General features: G+C 36.3%; 1 protein-coding gene across 1 annotated transcript in view; it reads right to left on the reverse strand.

Annotated features, from left to right (window-relative positions):
- The window catches only part of GABRA3 (gamma-aminobutyric acid type A receptor subunit alpha3), a gene marked incomplete at both ends in the record, with an annotated part of 353,799 nt that extends 341,534 nt beyond the window's left edge, over nt 1-12,265 (reverse strand). Inside the window, one exon of the mRNA XM_080795411.1 lies at nt 12,169-12,265. Coding sequence (XP_080651537.1) covers nt 12,169-12,265 — 97 coding nt within the window. The remainder of the gene's footprint in view (nt 1-12,168) is intronic.
- Between the last annotated feature and the right edge of the window lie 3,271 nt (nt 12,266-15,536).

Consider the following 15,536-nt stretch of genomic DNA (forward strand, 5'->3'; position numbering starts at 1 on the left):
ATGTATTAGATTACATTAAAATTATAATTACTGTTCATCAAAAAAACAACATTAAGTGTGTAAAAAATAAATTCAACAGAGCAGGAAAAGACATATGCAATATGTATATTTTACAATGGACTAGTACTCAGAATATTAAGAACTACAAATCAATAAGAAACTTAGAGATAACTGAATAAACAAATGCACAAACGATTTCAACACACTTTCAAAAAAATTGTTTAGGACATTCAAATGGCAAACAGCATATGAAACCAAATCAAACTCATAAGGCATTAGAGAAATGCAAATGTAAACTACTATAAGATATCAAAACATGCATATTATAATGGCTAAAATTTAAAAGAATAACAGTACTAAGTGCTGAAAAGGATGGAGAGCCATAGGAACACTTGTAAAGTACTGAAGGACATGTAAGTTACTGTAAAAATTTTAGAAACTCCTTGGCAGTTTCTTTTTTTTAAAAGATTTTATTTATTTATTTGACAGACAGAGATCACATGTAGGCAGAGAGGCAGGCAGAGAGAGAGAGGGGAAAGCAGGCTCCCCACTGAGCAGAGAGCCGGATGTGGGGCTCCATCCCAGGACCCTGGGATCATGACCTGAGCTGAAGACAGAGGCTTTAACCCACTGAGCCACCCAGGTGCCCCTCCTTGACAGTTTCTAATAAGATATATATATATATTCTCCTACGACCCAGCAATCCCACTCCTAGTTATATAAACAAGAGAATTGAGTTGAAAACATGTATTCAGCAAAAAAAAAATTCCAAATTCCTATCAACAGTAAAATGGATATATAAAATGTGGTTTATTTCTAGAATGGAATACTACAGAGCACTGAAAATTAACAAACTATATAGTTAATGCAATTACATGAATGAATCTCAAAAACATTATGTTAGGTCAAACAATCCAAACACAAAGGACTGCCTATTATATTATTGCTTAAATAAAGTTTACTATCAGGTGAAATTAATTTGTATTCTAAGATATCAGGCTTGCTGTTATCTTTGAGAAGGAGAACACAGACAGTGACAGAAAAGGCATGAAGGGATGGTTTGGAGTATTATTTTTTTATTTCCCAATCCAGGTGGTGATTACATGGATTCATACATTTGACAAATATTCATTGAGCTATAGACTTATGATTTTGGATTTTTATGTATGTTATACTTCAATTAAGAAGTTTACTTTAAACAAATAAACAACAACAACAAACCACTGAAAAGAAGATCGGAATAAATTACAATACAGCATGTTTTTGTCTGTGAAGATCTAATTAACTAAGATACCCATGTTGGAGGGCACCCGGGTGGTTCAGTAAGTTAAGCGTCTGCCTTCAGCTCAGGTCATGATCTCAGGGTTCTGGTATAAAGTCATGCATCAGGCTCCCTGCTTGGTGGAGGGTTTGTTTCTCCTTCTACCTCTGTCCCTTCCTCCTGCTTGTGTTCTCTCTCTCTCTCTCTCTCAAATAAATAAAATCTTAAAAAAAATGTTCCAAGCTTATTTATAATTCAATGTAATCCTAATAAAAGTCCCAACACAATTTCCTTAAAATAAAGCTTTTCAAGTTTAAAGTTCATAGGAAAATGCTTACAACTAATTTTTAAAAGGTAATTTGACCTAATAAAGAAAACATACTATGAATCTAACAAAATAAAATATTGTGGTATTAGAATACTTGCATGTTGATACCTATATGTACCAAAACACTAGTAACAGATGTTGCTTTCTGGGAGAGGAATTGAGTGGTTGTTTAAGAATGAGAAGATTTACTTTTCACCCCATACGACTTTGTACCCTTTGGATTATGACTCTTGTACATGAGTTACTTATTAAAAAGGCAAATCTAAAAAATTTAAAGCTTGCCTTATGAGAAAGAACAGGAAGAAATGATGGCCAAGGATTTAATCAATACAGATACAAGATGTCTGAACTAGATTTTAAAACAACAATTATAAGGATACTAGCTGGACTTAGAAAAAGCATTCAAGACACTAAAGAATTCCTTACTTCAGAGATAAAAGAACTAAAATCTACTCAAGCCAAAATTAAAATTACTATAACCAAGATGAAAACCTTAATGGATGTTGCTGGATGACAATGAGGATGGATGAAGCAGAGGAATGAATCAGTGATATAGAAAATAAGATTATGGAAAATAATGAAGCTGAAAAGAAAGGGAAAGAAAGTTATTAGATCCTGAAGATAGGGAACTCAGCAACTCCTTGAAGTGAAATAACATTCATATCATAGGAGTCCTAGAAGATAAAGAGAGAGAAGGGGGGGAGCAGAAGGTTTACTTGAGCAAATTATAGCTGAAAACTTCCCTAACTTGAGGATGGAAACAGACCTTGAAATCCAAGAAGGACAGAGAAATTCCATTAAATTCAACAAAAGCTGGCCATTACTAAGAAATATCATAGTCAAATTCACAAAACAAACAAAGAAAGAATCCTAAAAGCAGCAAGGGAAAAAAAAAGTCTTTAACCTACAAGAAAGACAGATCAGTTTCACACACAAACTTGTCAGGGCAGGAGAGAGTGGCATAATATATTCAACATGTTAAATGGGAAAAATATGCTAACAAGAATATGTAACAAGGCTGTCATACAGAATAGAAGGAAAGATGGAATTTCCCAGACAAAAACTAAAGGAGTTTGTGACCACTAAACCAGCCCTGCAAGAGATATTAAATGGGAGTCTTTGAGTGTTGGGGGGAGACCAAAACAACAAAAACTGGAAAGCAATGGAGAACATCAACAGAAACACCAACTTTACAAATAACACAATGGCATTATAATCATAACATTTAATAATCACTCTGAATATAAATGGACTAAATGCTCCAATCAAAAGATGTAGGGTGTCAGAATGGAAAAAAAAGAGACCCATCTATATGATGCCTACAAGAGACTCAATTCAGACCTAAATATACCTGCAGATTGAAAGGGAGGGGATGGAGAACAAGCTATCATGCTAATGGGCATCAAAAGATGGCAGGACTAGCCATACATATATTGAACAAACTAGATTTTAAACCAAAGACTGTAATAAGAGATGAAGAAGGTCAGAACATCATAATTAATGGATCTGTCCATCAAGATCTAACAACTGTAATAATTTATGCCCCCAATTTGGGAGTACCCAAGTATATAAAACAAGTAATAACAAACATAATGAAACTCATTGATAGCAATACAATAACAGTAGTGGATTTTAACACACTACCTATGGCAATGGACATGTCCTCTATGCACAAGATCAAGAAGGAAACAATGGCTTTGAATGACACATTAGACCAGATGGACTTAGCAGATATATTCAGAACATTACATCCTAAAGCAGCAGAATATGCAATCTTCTTGAGTGCACATGGAACATTCTCCAGAACAGATCACATACTAGATCACGAATCGGCCCTCAACAAGTGCAAAAAGATTGAGATCATACCATGCATATTTTCTACAACGTTATGACATTTGAAGTCAACCACAAGAAAAAATTTGGAAAGACTACAAATACATGGAGGTTAAAGAACATCCTAGTAAACAATGAATGGGTTAACCAGGAAATTAAACAGGAAATAAAAAAAATACATGGAAGCAAATGAAAATTCAATAGTCTAAAACCTTTGGCATGCAGCAAGGGCAGTCCTAAGATGGAAGCATATTGAAATATAGGTCTACCTCAAGAAGAAACAAAAGTCTTAAATACATAACCTAACCTTACATGTAAAGCAACTGGGAAAGGAACAGCAAGTAAAGTCTAAAGCCAGAAGAAGAAGGGAAATAACAAAGATTAGATCAGAAATAAACAATATAGATATAAACAAACAAAAATATAGTAGAATGGATCAACAAAACTAAGAGCTGATTCTTAGAAAGAATTAATAAAGCTGATAAACCCCTAGCCAGGATTTTCAAAAAGAGAAAGGACCCAAATAAATAAAATCACAAATGAAAGAGGAAAGATCACACCACAGAAATATAAACAATTATAAGAGAATATTATGAAAAAATTATATGCCAACACACTGGGCAATCTGCAAGAAATGGATGAATTCCTAGAAACATACAAGCTACCAAAACTGAAACAGGAAGATATAGAAAATGTGAACAGACCCAAAACCAGCAAAGAAACTGATTCAGTAATCAAAAATCTCCCAACAAACAAGAGTCCAGGGCCAGATGGCTTCCCAGGGGAATTCTACTAGACATTTAAAAAGAATTAATATCTACCCTTCTCAAACTCTTCCAAAAAATAGAAATAGAAAAAAAAAAACTTCCAAACTCCTTCAATGAGACTAGCATTACCATCATTCCAAAACCAAAGACCCCACTAAAAAGGCAAAATAGGCCAAGATCCCTGATGAGAACAGATGCAAAAATTCTCAACAAGATACCAGTAAATCGAACCCAACAATACATTAAAAGAAATATTCACCATGATCAAGTGGGATTTATTTCTGAGCTGCAAGGGTGGTTCAATATTTGCAATCAACCTCATACACCACATTAATAGAAGAAAGGATAAGAACCATATGATCCTCTCGATACATGCAGAAAAAGCATTTGACAAAGTAGAGCATCCATTCAGCCCTCAACAAAGTAGGGATAAGAAGACCATGCCTCAACATCATAAAGGCCATATATGAAAGACACAGCTAATCTCATTCTCAATTCGGAAAAACTGAGAGCTTTTCCCCTTTGGTCAGGAACAAGACTGGTGTCTTGTTATTTGTCTTGGATAACAATTGTCATTTAACATGGTACTGGAAATCTTAGCCTCAGCAATCAGACAACAAAAAGAAATAAAAGCCATCTAAATAGGCAAGGGAGAAGTCAAAATTTCACTATTTGCAGACAATATTGCACTCTATGTACAAAACCCAAAAGACTCCACCAAAAAATGTTAGAACTAATACATGAATTCAGCAAAGTTGCAGGATATAAAATCAATGTGCAGAAACCTGTTGCATTTCTATACACCAATAATGAAGGAGCAGAAAGAGAAATCAAGGAATCAATCCCATTTATAGTTGTACCAAAAACCATAAGATGCCCAGGAATAAACCTAACCAAAGAGGTAAATTATCTTTACTCTGAAAACTATAGAACACTTATAAAAGAAATTAAAAAGGACACAAAGAAATGGAAAAACATCCATGTTCATGGACTGGAAAAACAAAATTGTTAAAATGTCTATACTACCAAAAGCAGTCTACACATGTAATGCAATACCTACCAAAATACCAACACCATTTTTCACAGAGCTAGAATAAGCCATCCTAAAATTTGTACAGAACCACAAAAGACCAAATGACAGAGAATAAAGAAGCTGAGCAAAAGAGAGACAAACAAATACTGGACCATGAGGAGAGAATTTGAGAGATAAGCGACACCATAAGATAACACAACATTAGAATAATTGGGATTCCAACAAAAGAATCTGAATAGCCAAAGCAATCCTGAAAAAGAAAAGCAAAGCTGGAAGCACCATGGTTCTAGATTTCAAGTTATATTACAAAGCTGTAGAGGTCAAGACAGTATGGCACTGGCCCAAAAGAGACATATACATCAATGGAACAGAACAGAACACCCAGAAAAGTACCCATAACTATATGGTGAACATAGGGTCCCAGAAACAGATCCATATGTATATAGGAATTTAGTGTAGCATTAGGAGCAATTTATGATCAATAAGAAAATTATGGACTATTTAATAAATTGCACTGGACAAATGATTATTCATTTAAAAAATGTGAGACCCACATGAACAATGGATTATAGTGCTACTACGCATAAACAACAAATATTAAATGTAGTCTTGAAGTAGGAAGATCTTCCAAAGTAAAACTTAAAACTCATAAGGCATAAAAGGAAAGACCAAGAGTTTTAATTTTAAACTTCTCTGCAACAAAAAGCCCTCATTGATAAAGTTAGAAATAAGCAAGAGACTGGGATTTATAAATAAAATATTAATGTTTCTGTCAGGTAAGGGGTTAATATGAATCAGTAACTAAAAGATGAAACAAAATACAAAATTGAACAAAGGATATAAAAAAAATTCACAAAAGAATATTATAAAGGAATAATAAACAAAAATATGTTCAACCTCAATAAAAATTAGAGATACATACACTAAAATAACTAGACATTTGCATTTAGAGTCTATGGAAATACGACTAATACATTAATTAAAAAGTTAGCTGTTGTAGCACTGGGGGGAGAAAATAAGATTGATGAGGATTACGATAGGAACAAAATTTCTGTTGTATATCATTATTTATTTTATTTTTGAGCTATTCATTTTTCTCAAAGTCCCAGCATTCTTTCAAAACCAAATATCTTCCCTTATTCCTTATCTCAGTGAATGGTACCATCATCCATCCAACTACAAAGTCAGAAACCTAGAAATCATCTTTCACATTTCCCTCTCCAACATCTCCATACTATTCTATTTAAAGTTCTCTGAATTTTACCTCCAAGCTCTTTTCAAAACATCATGCCTCTTCACATGTTCTACTACAACCCTAGAGCAAGCTGTCATGTACTCATTCTTAACCACTGCTAAAACTTTATTCACACGAGAAATATTTACCAGGCATCTGATGCCTTGTATCTGATACAGTGCTAACTGGTTTCCTGGAATCTACTTTCATCCTAAACTATCCAACATACTGCAGTGAAGTTTAGCATTCTGAATTTGTCAGCAGCTCCTCCACCACTTTAAACACCTTAGTGACTTCAAAGTACAGACATACCTTGGCAATATTGCAGGTATGGTTCCAGACCACTGCAATAAAGCAAAAACAGCAATAAAGTGAGTCAAACAATTTTTTTGGTTTCCCAGTTCATATGAAAGTTACGTTTACACTATACTGTAGTCTATTAAGTGCACAACAGCATTATGTCTGAAAAAACAATGTACATACCTTAATTTAAAAAAGTACTTTATTGCTCTAAAATGCTAACTAATATCTAAGCTTTCAGTGAATCATAATCAATGATCACAGATCACCATAACAAAGATAATAATAATGAAAAAGTTTGAAATGATGTGAGAATTACCAAAACATGACATAGAGACACATGAAGTGAACAAATGTCTTTGGAAAAAATGGTGCCAGTAGACTTGCTGGATGCAAGGTTACTGCAAACCTTCAGTTAGTTAAAAATATCTGCAAAGCACAGTCAAACAAAGCTCAATAAAATGAGGTATGTCTGTAGTTTTAAGGAAATTAATAATTATTAACCTAGGGAAAAATTAAATGCATTATCAAATCCAAACTACTTTCATCAGGCTCAGGTCTACCATAATCTCAAGCCACATGGTCCTCCTTTCAGATCCTATAATATACCATATTGCTTATTTTGTATAGGTATCATATCCCCATAAACTCAATGGCCTTTTGCCTAGTAAACTCTTTAAAGGGAAAAAAAAGCACTCAGAACAAATAGAAAGTATTCTATGTTAATTAGTACTTATAATCAAATACACCAATAACTGCTTTATATAGAACTGAGTGCTCTGATTAAAGGCAAATATTATTAGACTGAATGCACAAAAACTATGTTACAAGACATAGCATCTAAAATATAAGGATTCAGAAAGGTTGAAAATAAAAGGTTGGAAAGAGATACACCAAACATTAATTTTAAAAAGGCCAATTTGATTCCACATGTAAGTAAAATAATATGGTATTTGTTTTTCTCCGTCTGACTTGTTTCAGTTAGTATATATAATAACTTTTATATCAAAAAAAGGTCCATCTGTACTGTCACAAATGGCAAGATATCATTCTTTTTATGGCTGAATAATATTCCACTGTGCATACATACCACATCTTCTTTAATTACTTATCTATCACTGGACATTTGGGTTGCTTCCATATCTTGGCTATTGTAAATAATGCCACAATAAACATAGGGGTACATATATCTTTTCAAGATGCCTTTATTTTTTTTTAGTTAGTGTTTTTATTTTCTTTGGGCAAATACCCAGTAGTAGAATTACTAGATCATATGGTAATTCTGTTAATATTTTGGGGAACTTCCATCCTGTTTTCTGCAATATGTACCAATTTACATTCATAAGCAAACAAACAAAAAACCAGATTCTTAAATACAGATAAACAGGTGGTGATTGCCAAGGGAGCAGTAGGTATAGGGATGGGTGAAATAGATAAATGTGGACTAAGAGGTACAAATTTTCAATTATGGAATAAATAAGTTGCAGGTTTGAAAGGTATAGCATAGGGAATATAGTCAATAATATTGTAATAATGTTATATGGTAACAGATGGTGACTACACTTATCATCATGAGCACTAAGTAATATATATCCTTGTTAAATCAGTATGTCATACACCTGAAAATAATATAACATTATATGTTAATCATACTTCAATTTTTAAAAAAGAAAGCTGGCTTGGCTAAATCAATATCAGACAAAGTAGACATTAAGACAAAAATCATTACTAGCAATAAAAAGAGATGCTTCAGAATGATAAAATATCCCATTTATCAGAAAGATATAACAATTCTAAATTTGTATGTACCTAATATTGCCTCAAAAGATATGAGTAAGATATGAGATGAAAAAAAAATAGAGAAAACCACAATAAGAAATACAATATCACAGTAGAAGATTTTAATACATCTTTCTCAGTAACTAGTGAAACAAGGAGAAAATAACATCAGCAAGGATATAGAGCAACTGAGTAACATTAACAAATTGGAACTAATTGATATATATGGAACTCAATACTCAATGACTAAAGAATACACATTCTTTTCATAAACACATGGAATGTTTACGTACACGGAACATATTTTAGGACAAAGGCCAGCAAGCTCTTTCTATAAAGAGCCAGACACTAAATACTTTAGGCTTTGTGAGCCTCACAATATTGTTGTCATAAATTTTTTTCTTTTTTTTAATCACCTCTTAAAAATGAAAAAAAAATGTTTTTAGATTGAGGGACATACAAAAGCAGTCCATAAGCCAAATTTGATTTATGGGCCACAATTTGCTGATTATAAGAAACTCTCTGTTTATAAGAAACTCTCTGTTATAAGAAACTCTCAACAAATTTTAAATTGAATTTCTACAGAGTATACTCTGACCAGAGTGCAATTAAGCAAGAAATAATCAAATGACAATTAGAAAATCCTCATGATTTCCAAATTAAGAATCATACTTCTAAATAACCGTAGGTCTAGGGGAAAAAATCACATTGAAAATTAGACAATATTTTAAACTGAATAATATTGAAAATAGTACATATGAAAACTTATGGGCTACAGCAAAAGTCATGCACAGATGGACATTTGTGACCTTAAAAACATATATTAACAAAGGAGAAATGTTGAAAATCGATAAGCTAAGCATCATCTCATTAAGCTAAAATAAGAAAAGCAAATTAAACATAAAGGAAGTAGAAGAAATTAATTAAGACCAGAAATAAATGAAAGAAAAAATAAATATATAATCAAGGAGATCAACAAAAGCAAAAGTTGTTTGAACATAACAAAATTGATAAAACTTTAGAAGGACCAATAAATAAAAAAAAAAAAGAAAAAGCACAAATAAAATGTGGAACATAAGGGAGATATAAGTACAGGTCCTACATGTAAATATTAAAAATATCATAAGATAGGGACACCTGGCTGGCTCAGTTGGTGACTCTTGACATGTGACTCTTGACCTCAGAGTCATGAGTTTGAACCCCACTATGAGTGTAGGGTTTACTGAAAAAAATGACAAATAAAATATTTTTTAAATTTGTAAGATACTATGAAATACCTTATGCCTTTGATTTGAAAATATGTTTAAAATGTACAAATTCCTAGCAATATGCAACTTACCAAAACTGACTCAAGTCAAAACAGGAAATCAGAACAGTACCACAATATTAAAGAAATTGAACCTGTAACTTAAAACCCTTTTAAGGACATCACCAAGAGGGCAAAGTAGAAGGCCATAAGCTCCATCTCCCCCAAAAGATCATAGATCATAGATTCATGAACAAAAATGGCTCTGGGAGAGCTCAAGAGTCTACTTAAGAAACTAGCAACACAGTAGAACAAAAAACCTGAGAATAACTACACACGAAGGGAAAGATGAACACTTTCTTTCGACTGGCATTATCCTGTCCTCCAGGCTGGCACTGCTCAGTGCTGGCACAGCTAGAAAGCACACTCTGGGAAAGGCAGATGGGGGTGAGTGACATCTTCTCCAGCCTTTCAAAGTACCACACAAAGGACCTGTTTTGATTTCACCCCACCCAGACTGGCAAAGCTGAGACATATAGAGATGACTAGGAACAAGGAAGAAAAGCAGGCAGGGGCTACCAGTATCAGCCACAACCTGCTGTGCAGAGGGCCCCAGTAACTTTCCCCACTGAAGAGAGCAATGGCCAGCATAGCTATGATAAACTCCATGTAGATTTCACTAGTTATTGTCCTACATGTAATAGAGTTCGCAGGTGACAAGCACTTGAGTCCTTCCCTGTTCACTACCCCACAGTCTCTGCCAGAGTTCAGGATCCACACCAGCAGCCAACCCAAGCCTCAACATCACTGAACATTAGGGAAATGCAAATCAACACTATCATTGCATTAGGGAAATGCAAATCAACATTATTCATTTCACAACAAGAAATATCACCTCACACCTGTCAAAATGGCTAAAATCAACAACACAGGAAACAACAGGTGTTGGTGAGAATGTGGAGAAACTTACTATCATGAGCTCTTCTCTCCTTCCATATCTTTCCATCATATAATTCTTCCTCCATATCTACTTTTAACTTTCTTGAAAGCCAACCCATTCTTTGCTCCCAAAATTAGTTTTGAAAAATGCAGTTTTGATCCTGTCATTTTATGTTTAATTACTTATATATGACATCAGAATAAGGTCTAAACTTAATATGTCCCACAAGACACCACATGATATGACCTGAATAATACTGTCTCTATGTTCTCATCCCTCTGTCTACACTCTAGCCATACTAGCCTTCTCTTGTCTCCTAAAATGGAACGTGAATTTTCTAACAATCAAAACTTCACACAACCTATTTCCTCTCCCTGAAATATTTTCTTCTCCATCTCCTACCTCCTATCCCCATTACTACTGAAGTGACTAACAGTTGTAGACCTTTATGTCCTAAGCTTGAGCATCACTTCATTAATGACACTTTGCCTGTCATATCCCTAACTAAGCTAGGTATGTATTTTAATTGCTTTATAAGACTCTTTACTCCACAGCATTCAGCTTACCTTCAAATTACTTATTCAAAGTATTCCTTCCCTTTTAGGTTGTGAGCTCCAACAGAGCAGGGATTGGGTCCGTCTGATTCACTATCACATCCTCAATACTTAGCACAGTGAACTGATATATTTAACATAACAAATAGATATTAAAATGAAAAGAAAAAGCTCTTTTGTCTCTCACCAAGAAAAACCAAACACTCAAGAAAGGGGTTCATAAAGTAGAACTTGAAGACAACTGAGAAGTTCTGCAGAGACTAATGATACAGAAATTCTAATAAGTGAACATTGACCTTGTCAATTTAGGCCACAATATTCACAGGTAAATTCTGCTTGGGGCTACAGCACACCAGAACATCTGGAAAACTGTCACCCATCCATATGTATTGCTTACATGACCCTAAACATCTTTATATGAGAATACAGGTTATAGCACAAATTATTTTTTTTACTTGCCTCTGGGAGGTACTTGGCAAAGCAACAAAACCATTATAGACAGAGACTCACAGACCCACCAATTAGAGACAGTAATTCAAGAACTAAATCACCAAAGGAAAAAAGACACTATGTGTAATTTACACAATCACCTCAGGCTGCTGGCCTGATATACAGCTAGCTCTATTCTAAGAGTGCATTGACTCATAGTCCCTTCCAACTCAGCATCAAGATTCCAAAACATTCACCCTGCAGACAGTGATTCAGAGCCCTGGCACTATGCTATGCTGCTGTATCCTGCCTCTCATCCAAAGACCTACTCTCAGTAGTAGTCCCTGAGGCTGCAGGCAGAAAGATGAAGCTGTATACCAGAGAGTCACTGCAGATTTGTAGTTTGTCTCCAGGCTGCAGAAGCTAAAACAGGAATCCACAATGTACATGTTCAGGCAACCTACCTTTATCTAAAAATGGGAAATCTACAGACCAGACACAAAAATAGAGAAAGGTTATGTTCATATATACCAATTTTAGCCTCCAGACCACATGGAGCATATACCTAAGATCATTGTTGTAACATGGATACTACCCTGGGTCCCCAAATGCTTCTGGAGACTGTGTCTTTTATAGATTGCTAAATAGACCCTCAGAAAGCAGGAGGAAATTGCTCCTGGAGTAAAAATGATAATGAGTTCTGAGACTATCTACTTATTTCTGACTGCTTGTTAATGCTGCTGGAATACCACTTGTAACAATGAGATACTTCTTGCAAACATTTGGCAAGCATACGCCCACTCCCCAAGAGCAAAAGAGTTTCTTTATCAAACTAATCTCAGCTAAAAACTGAGAAGGATGGATTGAAAGAAAGCAAGGAATGGGGGGAAGCAATACAGACCACTGAAAATATAGAATACTCTTAATAAGTCACCAATGTGGAAGTAGAATAAAGAAAACAAAAGGTTGATTAAGGGATTCAGGCACAAAAATATAGCCAAGCCCTTGAGTCTATAAGAGAAAGCATAAGCTTAAAGGTTAAAGGAGAAGAAAGAATGGAATTAAAACAGAGGGAAGGAGGAGACAAGATGGCGGGGAAGTAGGAGGAGGCGCCTTTTCAACCTGCACCCTAAAGTGAGCTGATTACCTACCAAAGAACTCCGATCACCCATGAAATCAGCCTGAGATCAGAATTATACACGTCGGGATCTCTACGGGGGCCAGAAGACGCCAGTGGGCAGGTAAAGTGGAGTGGGAACGTCGGACTGATATCGGAAGATAAACAAAAGGGGGAGGGAGCCACCAGAGGCGACCGACTGGAAAATAATACCCCGATACGAGAGTGCCCGGCATCTGGGGACCAGCATTAACTTGGAGTCTTGTTGAAAGCACTCAAAAGAGCAAAGACTCGAGCGGGGAAATTGTGGGAATCGGGGCGGATAGGGATAGGGGCTTAAGTCCCCAGACCCAGGGCAGCTTCCCCTGGCGCTGAGCCGGAGAGTGCGGCGGAGAAACCTGGTCTTTGTCCCGGAGCCGCCAGTGCGCCCGAGAACGGGTGGAGTCCGGCTCCCGTGAGGGGCTGGGAGCCACACCAGACGGCAGAACGCGCACCTTACTGGAGATGCGCGCGTGCCTCAACCTCCCCTGAGAGAGGTGCACGAACGCCCAGCCTGGTGTTCTGGGACCCACGCGGCGATACACCCACGCGGCGATAGAGCCGATAGAGCTGGAGGCGCCGCGCCCCAAACCATCCCCTGGGAGAGGTGCGTGCAAGCACTGAGCTCTCAGCCCCAGCCAGCGGGAAAATCTCAGTGTGCGATCGCTGCTTGGAACCTCTCTGGCGGTCTGCAGCTGCCCAGACAGCCACAGCTGCCTTGGTTTTGCGTACAAGCAGGAGATCCTGCGTCCCCAGGGACCGTGACTCAGAACCTGCTCTGCCCGCGGCCCAGCGGCTGCAGCACCTGCAGGGGAGCAGACTGAGGCTTCTCTCTGAGAGGGAGGTTGGGGTGCAGTTTTCTTTCCTCTAAACCTCCAAAAACCATCAAAAGCTGTCAAGGCGAGAGAAAAGAAGTGAACAAACATAAAAACCTCCAGAGAACAAAAACCTGAAAAAAAACGTTTTTCTCAGAGCCCACCCCCTTGAGGGGGTCGGGAGGACTTAACTCAGGGAACATCATTGACTGAAAACCCACGTGGCAGCCCCCTCCCCCAGAAAACAAATCAGGAAAAAAAAAAAAAAAGACTACAAGAGAACAACCACCACTACTTCATAGATACAACTTTTATTTTTAATTCTTTCCCACTATTCTGGTTCATTTTTTTTCTTTTTTTATATAGATAATTTTTTAACCTATTTACCATCACAGTGAGATGTCCAGTACATCAAATTCCATGATAAACTTCCAACCTGAATTTTTTGATACATACACATGTGTTTTTCTTTTGCTTTTCTATTTTCTTAATTTTTTAAAAAAAATTTTTAATTTAGTTTAGTCCAGTTTATTCCTTTTTTATTTTTATTTTCTAATATTCATATAGAGTTAAACTTCAAGGTAACCCCCTTTCTCCAAGCAATGCTACCCCTATAGGTGAACCAATTTTTAATCCCCCTTTTTCTTAGGAAAGTTGAGTCCTTTAACAAAGATATCAAGATACATCCAGGAAGAATCAAAATAACCTTCCTCGCCCACACCGAGAATCTATAACCATGCTCCCATCTTTTTCTTCTGCCAGTGTCTCTGTGTATTTATGTTTGTCCGGATAGTATATAAATCTTATACTTGGGGTTCTTCTTGACGAGGCTCCTCCCTTTTTTTTGCTTATATATATATATATATTTTCTCTCGTCATATACTTTTATCAGTCTTTTTGTTTGTTTTTGTTTATATACGTCATAAACCTTACCCTGGGGCCCATTTGGGCTGAACCTTCACTTTTATCTTCCCTTTTTTTCCTGTCTCTCTCTCTCCCTCTTTTTTCTTTTTCTTTTCTTTTTTCTCTCATTTGGGTGGGGAATCCTGAGTGCTCAGAAGCATTCCAGGGTGCACCTTGACTGCACCACGGTCAATACATCCAGCTACATCTGTCCAGTCATCTCTCACCAAAATGACTAGGAGGAGGAATCCCCAACAGAAGAAAAATACAGAGGATGGGCCTTCTGCAACAGAGCTAACGGCTATCAACATAGACAATATGTCAGAAAGAGAATTCAGGCTAACAATTATCCAGGCAATAGCTAGGTTGGAGAAAGCCATGGATGACCAAACAGAATTGATTAGGGCAGAATTGAAAGCGACCAGAGAGGAGGTTCATAATGTTAGGGCAGAGCTGAAGGCCACCAGGGATGAGGTTCACAACGCTCTCAATGAGTTCCAATCTAATCTAAATTCTCTAAAAGCTAGGGTAACTGAGACAGAAGATAGAATTAGTGATCTGGAGGACAAACAAATAGAGAGAAAGGATCAGGAGGAAGCCTGGAACAAACAGCTTAGAAGCCACGAAAACAGAATCAGGGAAATAAATGATGCCATGAAACGTTCCAACGTCAGAATTATTGGAATCCCTGAAGGGGAGGAGAAAGAAAGAAGTCTAGAAGATATAGTGGAACAAGTTTTTCATGAAAATTTTCCCAATCTTGCGAATGGAACAAGTGTTCATGTACTAGAAGTAGAAAGGTCCCCCCCCAAGATTATAAATTCAAAAAAAACATCCAGGCACCTCATAGTAAAATTGAGGAATCATAATTGTAGATACAATCTCTTGAAAGCCGCTAGGACAAAGAAGCTCCTTACATACAGAGGAAAGCCCATCAGAATAACGTCAGACCTGTCCA

The sequence above is a fragment of the Martes martes genome (genome assembly GCF_963455335.1).
Source record: "Martes martes genome assembly, chromosome: X".
In the NCBI taxonomy this organism is placed as follows: domain Eukaryota; kingdom Metazoa; phylum Chordata; class Mammalia; order Carnivora; family Mustelidae; genus Martes; species Martes martes.